We start from the raw sequence: 15,469 nt of genomic DNA, 5'->3' as shown, positions 1-15,469 counted from the left end.
AATTAAAAAATGCTTGAAGTAATTCTGAATAATGCAATATTAAAGTTTGACACTTAATGAATAATACATAACCTGATCACGTAACAAAATCTATCTTCCCTACAGGGTCGTTTACAAAAATTTTATACAATGCCAATACTCACCCTAATACAATGAATTAAAAAATCACCTTTTAGTATTGCGTAACACATGATTTGCTTTGGGGCACAGATTCACTTAGGAGAGGACACACTGACACATTAAACACTTTCGACAAATCCATTGGATTAATTGCGGGAAAGAGAAGGAGAGGGGAAGAAGGCTATTTCAGGTTGCGATTTTCAACTCGATCTAACAGTAAGGTTGGCCATCTTTATATATGACACCTGACTAATTCCAGAAGGTTCCAAATTATTTGCGAAGCGTAGCCTCTGCTTAAGGGCGTCAGAGTTTCCAACTAGATAAAAATGTCAAGAGGCGAATCAAGGGGGGTTTCAGGCAACTCTCAGATGCACATTAACGCACCCGTGAGATGACTCTCCCAGTTAGCTCCGCCTACCTATTGTCCCCGAAATAAAAAAAAAAAAAGATGAAATCCTCTCGCCGGGCATCGCAAAGTTACGAAAGCATATGTCACTGAACATTCTCTCTCTAACATGACGCAATATTTCACCCGGATCCTCACCCGGATCGGATCCGTGTCCCCCTCTCCACCATTTATTACAAAAAAAAATTGGTTTTACTACTGTTCATTATCATACTGTGCCCTTAACAGTAGTGATATGCAATTTATAGTTTCCTAATCATACTGTCCCTATTGGTTGTAAGCAACACCGTATCTTCCATCATAACAGGGATGTGTAACCACTGCAGGACTCCTACCTGGTTGACAATTCTTTTTCATCACCGCTATCAGCTCCTTAACAAACAATACAAATAGGAGACATGAGGTTAGAGAACCTTGCCTGACACCTATTGTAACAGTCATAACTGCAGCACTCATAGCACTCTCTGTCACTCTATACATTGCTATTATTGCTGCCAACATCATCATACCACAACAAAGCTTCTTTAGTACTGCAAACAATTGTTGTCCAGGTATTAAAGTGTAAGCTTCAGAAAAATCAATAAACGTTGCAAAAAGTTTAAGTTTCTTCCTCTTAGCAGTATCGGTAAGAAGGAGTAGAGTAACGATGTGTTCAAGACAACCATGGCTTTTTTGTTCACCTGTCTGCTCCCTGAAAGGTTTGAACCATTTTTTCTAGCCGATCACATAACACAATATCGTATAATTTTGCTATACAATTTATTACAAGGATATCTCTATAATTATTTGGGTCTCGCCTATTTCCCTTCTTAAAAATGGTAAATATTTTTGCCCTCGTTCATGCACTAGGATACAAACCAGAAAAGACAATGTTAAATAATGTTGTAATTGCAAGAATCCATTGTGCTGGGAGTAGAGTTAATAAACCTTGGGAGAGCTCGTCTGGTTCGCATGCTTTGTCAGGCTTCATTTTCCTTACTTGTTCATGCACCTGTGCAGGCGAAATGGTAGCATTCCTGACATCAAAGACTAATTACAGGAGCATCACACATTGAGAAGGTTACAGTTTCATGAGAAATGGGTCAATGAAGATTACGCTTCATAAGCAGTGAGGACAAAATGTTTCACTTTGCCAGCCACAGGAAGCTTCACAAATAACAACACTAAGAATATGTATGAAGGGACAGGAAGTGGTCAGGTGATGCTGAACATGTGAGCTTGGGTAAATTTGAACAGATTGACGGATATTAACCGAGATAAATGGAAGATTGACTGTAGGGCAGTATTTGGAAAATTTGGAATCAGTCATGTTTGCCGATATTGCAAATGTAGTATCACTTCCTCAAAATGCCATAACTTTTTTCTTTTGTAAGATGTCGAACATTTTTCAGAATCCGTATATTAAATCAAAATATGGCTATGGGGAGGATGGAAAAGCGTAAAATGAGTAAGATAACAAAATGACTGATGTATTGTATTGAACACAGGTGTAACTTTGTGCATTGTTTGTTCTTTTTTTTTTCAACATTCCTTTTTTATGTATACCAGTAACTATCTACAGTAGATTGAATAAGATTTAATACTTTACGAGCATATTTGTTTTTTTATACTTGGGTATAATCATTTTTGATAAAATTATGTTAAAACATATGTGATGTGTATACAACAACCCTCAATTAGAGAAAATATTAATCAAATACTTAGATCTTCGTAAAACTCTTAAAAAGAACGGATATAGCGAAACTCGGGTAAGAAAATGAAGTCAGCCCTGCTCTTTTAAGCTGCGCATGAACAGACCTGCTCTTTCTGTAGGTCTTGGGTCTGGCACATGGACTATATTTTGTAGTTTTCGTGGGGGGAGTGGTTTTACCACAATCAAGAAAAGGAGCAATAGCAGTGTTGCCTTATTATCGGGAGTGGAAAGAAATTATTGTCCGCAATAGTACAAACAAAAAATCTCATTTATGTTACAAAGCACATCGGATATCAGGAAAATTATATTCTGGTAATATAATTTTGAATTGAAATCATTAAAAAACCTTTTGAAGTATTTTTCTTAACTTAAATAGTTTATTTAATGAACTACTTAATTTAGACTAAGACTTAGTTTAGATCACACTTTTTCTCCTACTCAAAATCTTCTGTTCTTTAACTGGTCCCTTTGCCTCACAGGGTATGGCTACTGCAAAACTATTACCTCCTCAAAGTGCCAGCGATTTTTAATTAATGGTCCATCCCCACCTGTATTATTTTGCCGTGTCCACAAGGTCGAACTATGTCCGAAGACACAATGACAATGCCTGTAAATGGTAATTTAAGCCTACAAAACCATGAATTGTCTGTGTTTGCTGTTAAAGAGGGCGGCACACACAGTCCTGTCTTTGTGCTGACTGAATATGAAACGACGATGCTGCCAGACACAGAATCAGTGTTGTCTGTTTCTAACGTGACTGACTTAAGACCGTTTTTTATTTCATCTCAGATTTATTACCGTACATCATATCTTACTCAAACACGTATTGGTCTCGGGATAACATTATTGAATTAATTGAATGATTGCACGAACATGAATGTTTGCTGAAAGTAATTAGTGTTTCTTATAGGAATAGAAACACGTGCTGAAGCCCTAGAAAAGATAACCGATTAGATTACTAGTAAAAGCTTCCAAGTTTTGACAAGTGATGTGAAAAAATAGACAATCTCAGAAACCAATATCGTAGGGAAATTAGGGAAATAAAAATGTCAAAGTCGGAACGTGGAATAGATGGTATCTATACAGCAAAGTGTTTTGATTACCTATTTTCAATAAATGACGGCGATACCACAGGACCATCTGTGTCGGATATGCCAAGCAGCCATAACCAATATGAGACAAGCTATACAATCAAAACCACATCTAGAGGCATCATTTCGATTTTTAGCAATCAGCTGCTCGTACACGCAACTCGAAATTTGATACGAAATTTCAAATCTTTTTTCCATCATTATACCAGAGCTGTGTAAGGATATTTATGAAGCTTTGAAGGAGGACTATATAGAGGCGAGATATTGTTGCGTGGTGTAATAACAGAGAAAAACTTAATGCAATGCAGTCAATTGTGATATTATGAGAATTTTGTTATATCAAAATTAACAGCATCAGCAATCACCCACTAGAGTAACTAACTGATGTACAATCACCTTTCGCAAAAACTGATAGTTGAAGTACACATAGATCCAAAGGTCCGCCGACACAGGCGGAATCCTTCGTCAGAGGTCTCTGGTGTTACCATGACAAAACAACTAAAGGGTTGTCCTTCTTACTGTTTTTAAGGAAATGGGCGGAGCCTTGTCCAACCTCAGCGAACGCTTAAAAATATTACAAATCTTGATGACATAATTTCATACTATGGAATCTTTTGACTCGATTATCCACTGCAAATATACATTACTCACATACTATATATATATATATATATATATATATATATATATATATATATATATATATATATATATATATATTGGGAGGAGTCCAGTAGACACTTTCAATGGAAGGGTTACTTGGTTGGGGATGATTATCCCTTTCTCCGGCCAGACCGACACTCAGGAATCGACTAGGTCACTTATGTTTTAGGAGAGAGAGAGAGAGAGAGAGAGAGAGAGAGAGAGAGAGAGAGAGAGAGAGAGAGAGAGAGAGAGAGAGAACTTCTGGTCCTTTTGGACAAATCTCTACCTAGTAATCAGTTAGACGGGGATTCGAGACCCGCTCAACCTCGACGGTTTCTAGTATTAGTCTGCGGCATAAACCATCCTTCTAAGCAAGGGCAGCGGGGTCGGGTTGGGAGAGCCTATAGCTCGACATGCTGAATCATTAGCAGCCATTGCCTGGCCTTGAGGGCTAATCATGTGTAGAGCTGCAGATGGTCAGCCTCTAGGACATTGTTCGATCTCTTTCTCCCATTCATGAGCGACTTTTAAATCTGTTATCGCGGAACACACATAGATATCAAATAAATCTCTAGTGAGTCCGAGATAACAATTTTCGAATGCTCATAAGTCAAAACGTTTCCGGAGGCTCAAAACGTTTACTCCTCACATTTCGTTCGTTTTCATTCAGTTTTTTTTTCTTCCAGTGGAAGGAAAAAAAAAGGGTGTACAACCCGAACGAGATTTTTGACATAATTACTATTTAAGTTATTATATTCTAAATAGTCAACATATTTTACATACTTTTATCGTACTTAAAATAGAAAAATTTTCCTTTATCACAATTTAGAAAAAGCATGAAAGTGCATTTTCAAGTCGTCAGCCTTTTTCAGTAAAGCAAACAAACACTCATTCTATGAGAAAGCCTTCAATAGCTGATAAGATTTTGAAGAAGGATTACTACAAATTGTATTCTACAATACATAATGAAGGAATACCACATTTCAAGTAAATCTAACATCAATTTGAGATTCTTGATTAACAACTACTTTACACTTGAGTGCTTATTTATTAACATTTACAATTGGGTGATTGGTGATAAATTCCGAAGAACCTCTCTACAACATGATAATGAGTGGAATGATCTTCCTAATCAGGTAGTTGAATCGGCAAAACTTCAAAAGTTCAAACTTGCAGCATATGTTCTAATGTTGAACAAGATGACATAAGTTTCTTACTATAGTAAATAAATAAAAGATCTGTTTTAATGTTGTTACTGTTCTTCAAATATTTTATTGTAATTATTTATTACTTATCATATAGTTTACTTATTTCCTAACTTCCTTTCCTCACTGGGCTATTTGTCCCTGATGGAGCCCTTGGGCATATAGCAACCTGTGTTTCAAACTAGGGTTGTAGCTTAGCTGGTAATGATAATAACGTTACAATTGGCTATATGAACCCCCGCCCACAACACATCACCAGGTATATTGATATTCGTATAAGGGAAGTCTACAATACTTGATCCCAACGGAACTTGGTCTACTGCTGAACGCAAAGGAGGTTTCGTCAGCCGCCAGGCGATACGTTTGCTGAAATTCTGCGGAAACGTTGGCACGGGAGAAGTCGTCCCGCCTGACCCAAACCGATCATGTCGCTCACCAGTCAAAATCTTGTTTATCGGCTCTCTAGTATATAATGCATCTTCATCGGTCCTTCTGTATCACACAAAGTTATCACTTGCACGTGGAAGCACCGTTCTCGCTTAGAACAGTTCAGTGTAGGCGTGGCTTCAAATGCGAAATTATTCTACGGTATATTTTGGGCTAATTATTTCCTTAGCGTGCAAAAACCGATTTGCTATTCTATAAGCCAAAGACGCTGCTCTACTTGTACACGACCAAGTAAAAGTGAACGAAAGCACAATGCTGTCCCCTACTCGCCAATATCAGCATCGCCAATTGGAAAAAGGAGAAGAAGAGAGCTTCAGTAAACAGCAATCACTGGGAAGCGAGATGCAGCAACTGCAAAATGACCTTCAAAACATTTATTCAGGATTCTCCCCAGAGGACGTCCGGGATGAATTCGAGAGGACCACACACCTCCCCATAGATCTAATAGCGGACAGTTTGTGGAGGGAGGAAGGGAAACCGCAAGCAGAAACACAGCAGTTACAAACCATGCTCTCTAGAGACAACGAAATCATTGTAAGGATATGCTGATCGTTATTTTCTCTCTCTCTCTCTCTCTCTCTCTCTCTCTCTCTCTCTCTCTCTCTCTCTCTCTCTCTCTCTCTCTCAAGAAAGATTTCCATACTCATGAAATGAATTGAAGAAATTAGCTCTTATCCTATTTTAATTGTCCTGATTTCTCGCACCATTTTATGCAAAACTATAAGAAATACCCATAAGGACATCCCATACCCTTACCTCTGATGGTTGCCAGATGCGCCCTCTCCAATATCTTCTATCAAAACCATTCTCTTCCACCAAACCTCCATTTTCTCCATATTATCCTTCGTAATATCTCGCCATCTAATTCTCTACCTCCCTCTCGTTCTTCTCCCCTTAACAGATTCCTCCCGAACCCTCGTCACCCTTTCCCCACCATTCGTCCTCATTAACAATAATCCATCTTCTATACCACTGTGCCTTTGTATTGATTTAACCATACACAGTACAAATGAGGCATTTTGTATCTACTGTCGAATATCTCACATAAATTGGTCATAAATCTATTCATGACAAGACTGGATTGGATTTGGGGTAATTAAAGTAATTATTGCATGCATTCTTTAACTAAATGTACAAACAAAAAACCAGACACAGACACAGACACACACGCACACACACAAACACACACACACACACACACACACATATATATATATATATATATATATATATATATATATATATATATATATATATATATATATATATATATATAAATTCCGTTAAAAGTAATAAAAAAGGTTTTCATCGTGTGTAATTTAACATTTTTCTTTTCCCATTTGAAAAGCTGCCACCTTACCCCTTAAAGTATTGGTTTTCCCTAATGGCTTTATTACAGAAATATCTCTAAAAAAAATTATCAGTGTCTTGCTACTTGTTAAAATTAACAATTTATAACATTTTGGAACATATTGACTGATTAATTGATTTAAAGTTTTCTGGCATCCTGACAACATTGAAATGCACTGTCAACCAGGAGAGTCTTCTGAATTGTTTTAGTAAAGAATAGACATATAACAATGAAAATTAAAAAGTATTTTCATTATTTTCCAATTTACCTATATAAAAACTAGATTGCACAACAGCATAAAACAACCTTAATTCTTTAGTTATTCCTCACAAACAAATGTATAATAATAGTTAGTAAAGTACAGTTTGTTTTAAGGTACACTTGATAAGAAGTGTTCATTAATAATCTAGTCCAGACAAAATAAAGACTTTATATCCCTTTTCTCCATCGTGTTTTCAGAACTGGGACATGGAGACCATAACTGCAGCACTTCAGGCACAAGAGTATCAGAACTTCCAGACACAAGATTCACGCGAAATCCTATTACAAGACTCTCAAGACGATTATCCACAAGAACCAATGGAATCTTTCCTGCAAGAAACACAAACACCCCTCGCCCAAGACTCTCAGCTGCCGCATCCAACCCAGTATGTTATGGAAGACGCTTATAATCTGCAGTCCGGGTCCACCCAATGGCTTTGCGAGGGAGGACCCAGTCACCAGTATAACATTCCATGGAAATTCGATCACCCGAAAAACACTAGTTCCACTGAATACCACACGACCCCTGCTCAAGATCCCACACTTACTAATGCAAATGCTTATGCAGTTAGCGAGGCTCCGATATTTGATACACAATATGCAGAAAACTGTGTCCTAGCACTTGAGATTCCTCATTCAGCAGATGATACTCTGACGAACCAAATGCCTTACGCACCAAATGATACTTCCAATCAAAATAGCGTTTATTCTGCGGACAGTGTCCTGGCATCGGAGATGCCTTATGAAATAGTAGGTGATGTGGTATCAGGAATGAATTATTCTGAGAACTATGCTCCTATTCCCGAGACAACTTATACTTCAAATGGCACCTTGACACTTGACACGCCGCATTCACCTAATGGTTCTCTATTCTATGGAATCCCCCAGGCAGCGAATAATGCCATCTCCTCTGATAGCACAGAAAATGAAACCGAAATCACTTTGGAAAATTCTCAACACTCACTCCCTACAAGTATAATCCAACATGATAAACATGGCTCAGATTTTAGTAACAACCAAAAACCGAAATATTTCAGGGCAAAAACGCCAAGTGGCTACTTGATACTAAAGGCAGTGCCTTTCCAAGTTGACTCTTCAGCATCCCCACAGAACACGGATCTCCTGAATGACACGCCAAGTAATGATGGAGCATTTCCAAGTAATGAAGTCCATTTACTGAAAAAGTATATACGCTTCGAGGGAAGATCACTTGACCCTTCTTTGGGAGATTCTTCAAATGTGGAGAAAAGCCAAGACGCCGCCCAGTCTTTCCAAACGACACTCCCCCTTCAGCAAAACACCCAAGGCTTTAACGAAGCTCTTCAAGGGGCAAACCTACCTCAACAGAAATCTCAGGACTTGAGCAAATCTCTACAAAGGACACGTCTCCCTCATCAACATCGAAAACCTCGTGTCTATCTCCCTTCTAGTGAGGCAAAGAAACAGTACCAGAGAGAATTGGCTAAGGAAAGATCTAAAGATTACGCCAAGAAACAGGAAGAAAGCAACAGGATGCTCATGTGTCAAGAACAAAAACAAAAAGCAATAAATACTCACCTCACAGATCTGTGTCACAATCTCGAATCAATGAGATTGAATTGTCACACCATATATCAACAATACAGAGAAAAGATGCCTCCTTCCTCCAGGCAAGAATTGGACAGATTTATGATGTCCGACAACAGATTTGATCAAGTGCCTCAATGAAGCTCGGAGCTTTGAGGGTGCTCTAAAAGTGACCTCACACATTAAATAGAATGACCAAAGATACAGTGAAAATTTTGGACATAAGAAAACGAAGGAAACTGGGGATGTCCGAAGAAAATAATCCTTTTCCTTGGGTGTTAGGTACATTCCTCATATAGTTGCATAATAATATATTTCTATTACAAATATTTATATACAATCAAAATAACTACAAGTGGTAGTCAGAATCCGGTTTATTTTGTTTATATAATCATAATAAAAAGTAAAACCATCAATAGTTTTATTGGTCAAAATATCACACGCATAAAGTACAGTTATATTCCACAGTCCGTCGACACCTGGATGTCTCTAGTGTCATCATTACAAAACAGATGAACAGCTGCCGTTCTTACTCTCTCCAACCTCGAAAAAGAGATACAAACAATTACTATTCTAGTTGCTATATTTCCTGTTGTGGGATCATTGCAAGTCTCGACTATCAGCAACAACCACAGTAGACACACACACACACACAAAAATTCACGAACTTGTGATGCTTTCATTTTCCCAAAATGTATCTTCCTAATTTAAAAAAAAAAATAAATAAAAAAAACTCTGTGTAAGTAGCATAAGCACTAAGTAAATTCCCTATGCTATTATCATGACTATAGACTATCAATAATTATATCATTGCTAATAGCTTATATAAGAAAGTTTAAACAGCTTACAAATCACTATTATTATCATTTTTATTATCAAAGGGATGAAGATTTGCAAGCTCCATGAGTCAAATTTGAATCCTACAGAGGTTACTGGAATAGATTTGGGGCAATATATATATATATATATATATATATATATATATATATATATATATATATATATATATATATATACACACACACACACATATATATATATATATATATATATATATATGTATACATATATATACATATATATATATATACATATATGTATACATATATATACATATATATATATATACATATATATATATATATATATATATATATATATATATATATATATATATATATATATTACTTGCTAATCTACAACCCTAGTAGGAAAAGCAGGATGCTATGAGCTCCAACAGGGAAAGTAGCCCAGTGAGGAAAGGAAACAAGAAGGATATAAGAGAAGTAATTAATAATTAAAATAAAATATTTTAAGAACAGTAACAACATCAAAATAAATATTTCCTATATACTCTATAAAAAAAATAAAAAAAAACAAGAAGAGAAACAAGACAGAACAGCGTGCCCGAGTGTACCCTCAAGCAAAAGAACTCCAACCCAAGACAGTGGAAGGCCATGGTACAGAGGCTATGGCACTACCCAAGACTAGAGAACAGTGGTTTGATATTAGAGTGTTCTTTCTCTAGAAGAACTGCTTACCATAGCTAGAGTCTCTTCTACCCTTACCAAGATTAAAGTAGTCACTAAACAACTGCAGTGCAGTAGTTACCCCACTGAGAGAAGAATTGTTTGATAATCTAAGTGTTGTCAGGTGTATGAAGACAGAGGAGAATATGTAAAGAATAGGCCAGACTATTCAGTGAATGTGTATGCAAAGGGAAATTGAACCGTAACCAGAGAGAAGGATCCAATGTAGTACAGTCTGGCCAGTCAAAGGACCCAATAACTTTCTAGCGGTAGTATCTCAACGGGTGGCTGGTGCTCTGGCCAACCTTCTACCTACAGACATTACATTTTATTGATGAAAATTAAGTTAGAAATTTAAATTTATGATAAATATTTATATTTAATCTATTAACCCTGTGCTTCTTAATAACATTCAAATTTTAGAAACAGAAATATTCTCAGAATCAGATAAAATGTCAGGTAGTTTTCTGACGAAAACATAAATCAATGTGCGTTTTGAAAACGGTACATTCATAAAATGTATGTTGAATGATTTAATATGTGAAACCCTCACGGCACTTGGGGTCAGTTTAGTGAAGTATGCACATTAAAAATCCATGCGTCAATTTCGTATGACCAATACGTAATCTTGCAAAAATTACCTCCGTCCAACCATTACTCTGGCATGATGATGCCAATGATTTTATTTGCTTTATTATCACCAACATCGTTGGCCATTTTGCAACTACGTAATGTTTCATGATTGTTGTTATATAATCTTCAACAGATAATTTAATGTTTTTTAGTGGAAAATCTATTACTAATCTAACAGCAGTATCGGCCTTTTCATTATCAACAACCCCAACATGACCGGAAATCCACCATATTACAACATTAACCCCTTGGGAATAGAATTTGTTAAGGAGTCCTTTGATTTTCAATACTTTGGTTCTTATGCTGGTAACCTTTTAGGTCTTCTATGGTACTTTTTTAATCAGTATAAATCACAAATTTATGGCTCGCTCTATCCATCTGGTTTTTAGTTTTGTTTTTACAAAGTTGTCGACCATATTATCAATTTCATGTATATTTGTTTTAACTTTACGAAATTCAGAAATGAAGCAATAATTGCAGCCGCATAATATTTTGTGGACAACTTTATTTTCTATTGTCATTAATATTTTAAAACCATCTCTTTATCAGAGATCGGAGATGGATTCACTTCTTTGAATAGTACATTATTTATTGACTTTCCTTTACCTTATTTCCCTTTATCAAATGTCTGGTAGCTTGGTTGAGAGTTGAGGCATTGTTTCCGTTTATGCAACAGTTCGATTTGCTACACCAGCCACCAAATCTTTCATTAAAGTAATTTCAGAAGTCTCTTGAGGCTCACTTACACATTCTTCATTATTTGCATTTTTTTTTTTTCAAGATTTCTGTTTTCAGTAGCCGATTTTCTCTCTCAGATTTAGATTGTAGGGTTACATCAACCATCTCTACCTTACAAGGACCTTCTGTATTAAATGTGGCTTGTGTGTGTCAAACTTCTGTACAGGAAACTGATCTTATTACTTACAGTATATAAATGATTTTGAGTTCCAGTGCATTTAGCATTTTCACTTACTCTGTTAGTACACATGTGTATAACTGAACTTTTAGACCAATGGCAGAGGTAATAGAATGCAAGGGTTTTGTGTGTCTTGGAGCACTTGAGTTGGATTTATCATTATTCTGGGAATTACGACCTGTGTAAGAAGAGGTAGTTTTGGAACTAAGTCGAATCATGTAGATTGGACAATGCTTGAGTAAGTCAATCCTTAGACATTACTAACCAAAAAGTTGTTTTTTCTGACTACATCACAGATAGTATTCGTTATTTGCAGTTTCAATGATAGTTTATTTCAGTCGATATTAAGAACACTCTAGTGAATTTGGTGAGCGAGCTCCTTCACAAAGATAACAAAATTCATCTTCGAAACATTCTAACCAGGTTAGAGCGGGACTCCAACCCCAGTCTGGCGATTACCGGGCAGGAACCTTTCCAATAAGACATCAGAACCCAAGTAAGATGCAAAATCAGTTAACAGCATTGATTGTGTATCATTTCCAGCTCTGCATGAGTCGAGTATGACTCATTGGGCTAGTTAATCTCCCCCCTTTAATGATGATAATAATTTCCAGCCTTTACTAGCAAACAATGATAATATCTTCAAATTACCTTGAGGAAATGAGCCAGTTTTTTTTTTTTTTTTTTTTTTTTTTTTTTGCAGACGCGCATAGCCCTTAATCATAATGCTATGCCCTTCCTTGTAAGAAGTGATATGCCAGACTGGTTCGATTATGACTCTTAGAGAAGATTCTGTCTCATTCCCTTGGAGATCGGTATCGATGAGCACAAAGTCAAATTCAGAGTTTGTAATATTTTTGCTGTTATACATCTTCACATAACTAGATAGGCTAGGGACTTGCTTATTTCTAACTTATAAGCATGCATCTTCAGCCATGAAAGGGTCTTCGAAAGTATCAAATTAAAACATTCCGTTTATGGTTCGAATAACATATTTCAAATTTTTTCTCATTATTAGAATGTTTTACTTTAATCCTTTCAATATTTCTCTTTTAGAATGTTTTACTTTAATCCTTTCAATATTTCTAAGTTGTACTCTAATCTTTTCAATTTGTCCAGGTTTTGCTTTAATTATTTCAATTTGTCCAGGTTTTACTTTCATCCTTTCAATTTGTCCCACTTTTACTCTAATAATTTCAAATTGTTCCAGTTTTACTTTAATCCTTTCAATTTGTTCCAGTTTTACTTTAATCCTTTCAATTTCTCCTAGTTTTATTTAAATCCATTATATTTTTCCAAAATGATTTAAAAGTGTACATACTACCTTAAAACTCATACTGGGGGAAACATCCACACAAAAGGGAACCTTCATATTTTAATTTTTATCCCCAACATTTCTAGCCCCTTCAGGTCCTGGGAAAAAGGGAACACAAGGTTTTAGTGGGCTAACACTGGACATTTGATTTATTTATGGAGAGATCCTTTCCATAGCCAAGGTCGTCACCAGAATTTTCCTTATTCAAACTAGCAGAGATCGTCAACATTATCTGTGGTTCGCCATTCGATCCAGGGGTATGGGAAACTTCAATATTACTCATTATATTTTATTCGGGGGAGGGAAGGGAATAATAATAAAAATAAAACAAATGGAAAAAAATAAGTTTAAGGGAATGCAAATATTAGACTGACATCCTAAAAGAGATCCAACAACTTTTCATGGAATTAATTCCACCAACAGTGACACTTATGAGAGCTGCCTCCCAATTGTACACTCCCTATCTAACACGATGGGATGGTTCCACTATGATTACAGTGGCTCAGTGTACGCTAAACCTGCTTTAAGGGACCGAGAGCATTTCTAGAATATAATCATCATCCACTTTAATCAAAGTGGCAGGCAAACTGGATAGAATGCCGAGAATCCTATCTGTATGAAACCGGTTCAGCCACGGAATTCCAGGGCCAAATTTAAGCACGGGAATAGTTTTGTGTATAAATATAGGAATGCTGACACTCCTTTGGTCCAAACCTTATCGGGAAGTTGGCAAGACCAAGAGATCCCAAAATTGATTTTAAAAATATCCAATCCCAGCAATGGTATATCTTTCAAAACTCTAGGCTGTAAAAAATTGAAGAGTTTGGACATGTAGGTGGAACACAGTTGATGACATATGAAGGAGGTTGCAATAATAATAAGCAATAGAAAAAGCATGAGAGAACTTTCGAGTCACACTGACGAAGAAATTTTTCACCAGGTAAATAGCCCTTTCCCCCCATCAAAAGGCTTCAACATGGAAATGATTTACAGTGTTGAAAGCTGTTTGACTACTTCAAGGATTCTCTTGTTAAGAGGGCAAACAGGCTTAACTCTGTATGATAAAGTCCCTATTCAGAGCTTCCCTTTAACATAAGTAAGTATTAGTTACCCCACTTCACTTGCATAACCGAAGTCTTCCCTACATTAGGAAAACTTCTAAAACGGACTATACATAATTTGAAGTTCTATGGACTTCAAATTTCTAGCTCTATGTTAAAGGATTAGCAACCTGTATTAAACAAATAGCCACATAACCAATACATCAGTCATACTTTGCATGGGCATAAAGAAGGATTTGTTAGACACATGCCATAGGTAATAATTTCCCCAAGATTTTTCCAACCATTAAGTTATTTTATGTAAAGTGCAACTAACACTTTTATAAAATTTTACCAATGCTTGATTAAAAAAATTGTCTGGTTTCTATTTACCTTTGAAATGACTGAATAGTTTGAGAAATGCCGGTTCTTTTGTCTTAATCGTTACTCAAGTCATGAAGCTTATTCTGGGCTATTTAATCCTGATCACCAATGGTAATGAAGCTGAATTTACCCATGAACACTGGAAGAATGAAGAAATAGATCCCATATAATGATAGAGTTTGAAGTTCCAATTCAAGTCAAAAGAATTATGTAGTTTATGTTATTTTTCTATATCATTATATTGCTTTCTTATATAAATATTTACTTTTTATATATCAGTATTATGATATATTTTATTTCCGTACTTGCATCCATGCTTAATTGATGAGTTATTCCTTCTAAATCCAGTAATCTTGTCTATCTTATTGAATCTAGTTTTCGATACCATGTCTGAGCAAATGGAAAATTTCTCTGGTTATAACTAATCGTACAAGGATTATTGTCTTTTTGTAATTTGCCCTTTTATATGATCTATCCAAAGGTGGCATGAGGAAGGGTCCAAAAATACCAGGGCCCATGGTGGACGACCAAAAGTAACCACTCCTCACGAAGACCAAGCCACTACACAGTAGACCCATCACAGGGAAGTACCTTACTTCAGCCATTCAAATACTCAGGCCTTCATTTTTGGTACAATATCCTTAGAAGACTGTCTCTGTTTCTGTAACATCTTGTGTTACGCACCAGCCAGGAAAGAAGTGTTCAACTGCACTGCTTGAGAACATAAAATGGAGTTCCCTACAGTATCCAGTGGAAGAGTTATATTTTGGTAGAGTGTAATTTTCACTGATGAACATTTTTTTTTTCGTCAGTGAAACAAACAAGGTTTACAATGTTCCTCATATTCAGGTATTCTCCCGTATCTTC

At 36.2% G+C, this 15,469-nt stretch overlaps 1 protein-coding gene across 1 annotated transcript; it reads left to right on the top strand.

Moving 5' to 3' along the window:
* Positions 1–5,543: 5,543 nt before the first annotated feature.
* On the top strand, positions 5,544–9,177 carry LOC137637818 (uncharacterized). Its single transcript, XM_068369930.1, has 2 exons — positions 5,544–6,141; positions 7,418–9,177. The coding sequence occupies exons 1-2, from the start codon at positions 5,860–5,862 to the stop codon at positions 8,924–8,926; spliced, it is 1,791 nt and encodes a 596-aa protein (XP_068226031.1). The 5' UTR covers positions 5,544–5,859; the 3' UTR covers positions 8,927–9,177.
* Positions 9,178–15,469: the final 6,292 nt, after the last annotated feature.

Source organism: Palaemon carinicauda, chromosome 3, assembly GCF_036898095.1.
Source record: "Palaemon carinicauda isolate YSFRI2023 chromosome 3, ASM3689809v2, whole genome shotgun sequence".
Lineage (NCBI taxonomy): Eukaryota > Metazoa > Arthropoda > Malacostraca > Decapoda > Palaemonidae > Palaemon > Palaemon carinicauda.
Note: the sequence above shows the minus strand (reverse complement) of the source record. Positions and strands in the feature narration are given on the sequence as shown.

What these genes read in the sequence shown, in the direction of transcription:
- LOC137637818 (XM_068369930.1), top strand. Translation starts at nt 5,860, where the DNA reads ATGCTGTCCCCTACTCGCCAATATCAGCATCGCCAATTGGAAAAAGGA. An exon ending in CTAGAGACAACGAAATCATT is followed by an intron (nt 6,142 to 7,417) that starts GTAAGGATATGC and finishes TCGTGTTTTCAG; the next exon opens with AACTGGGACATGGAGACCAT.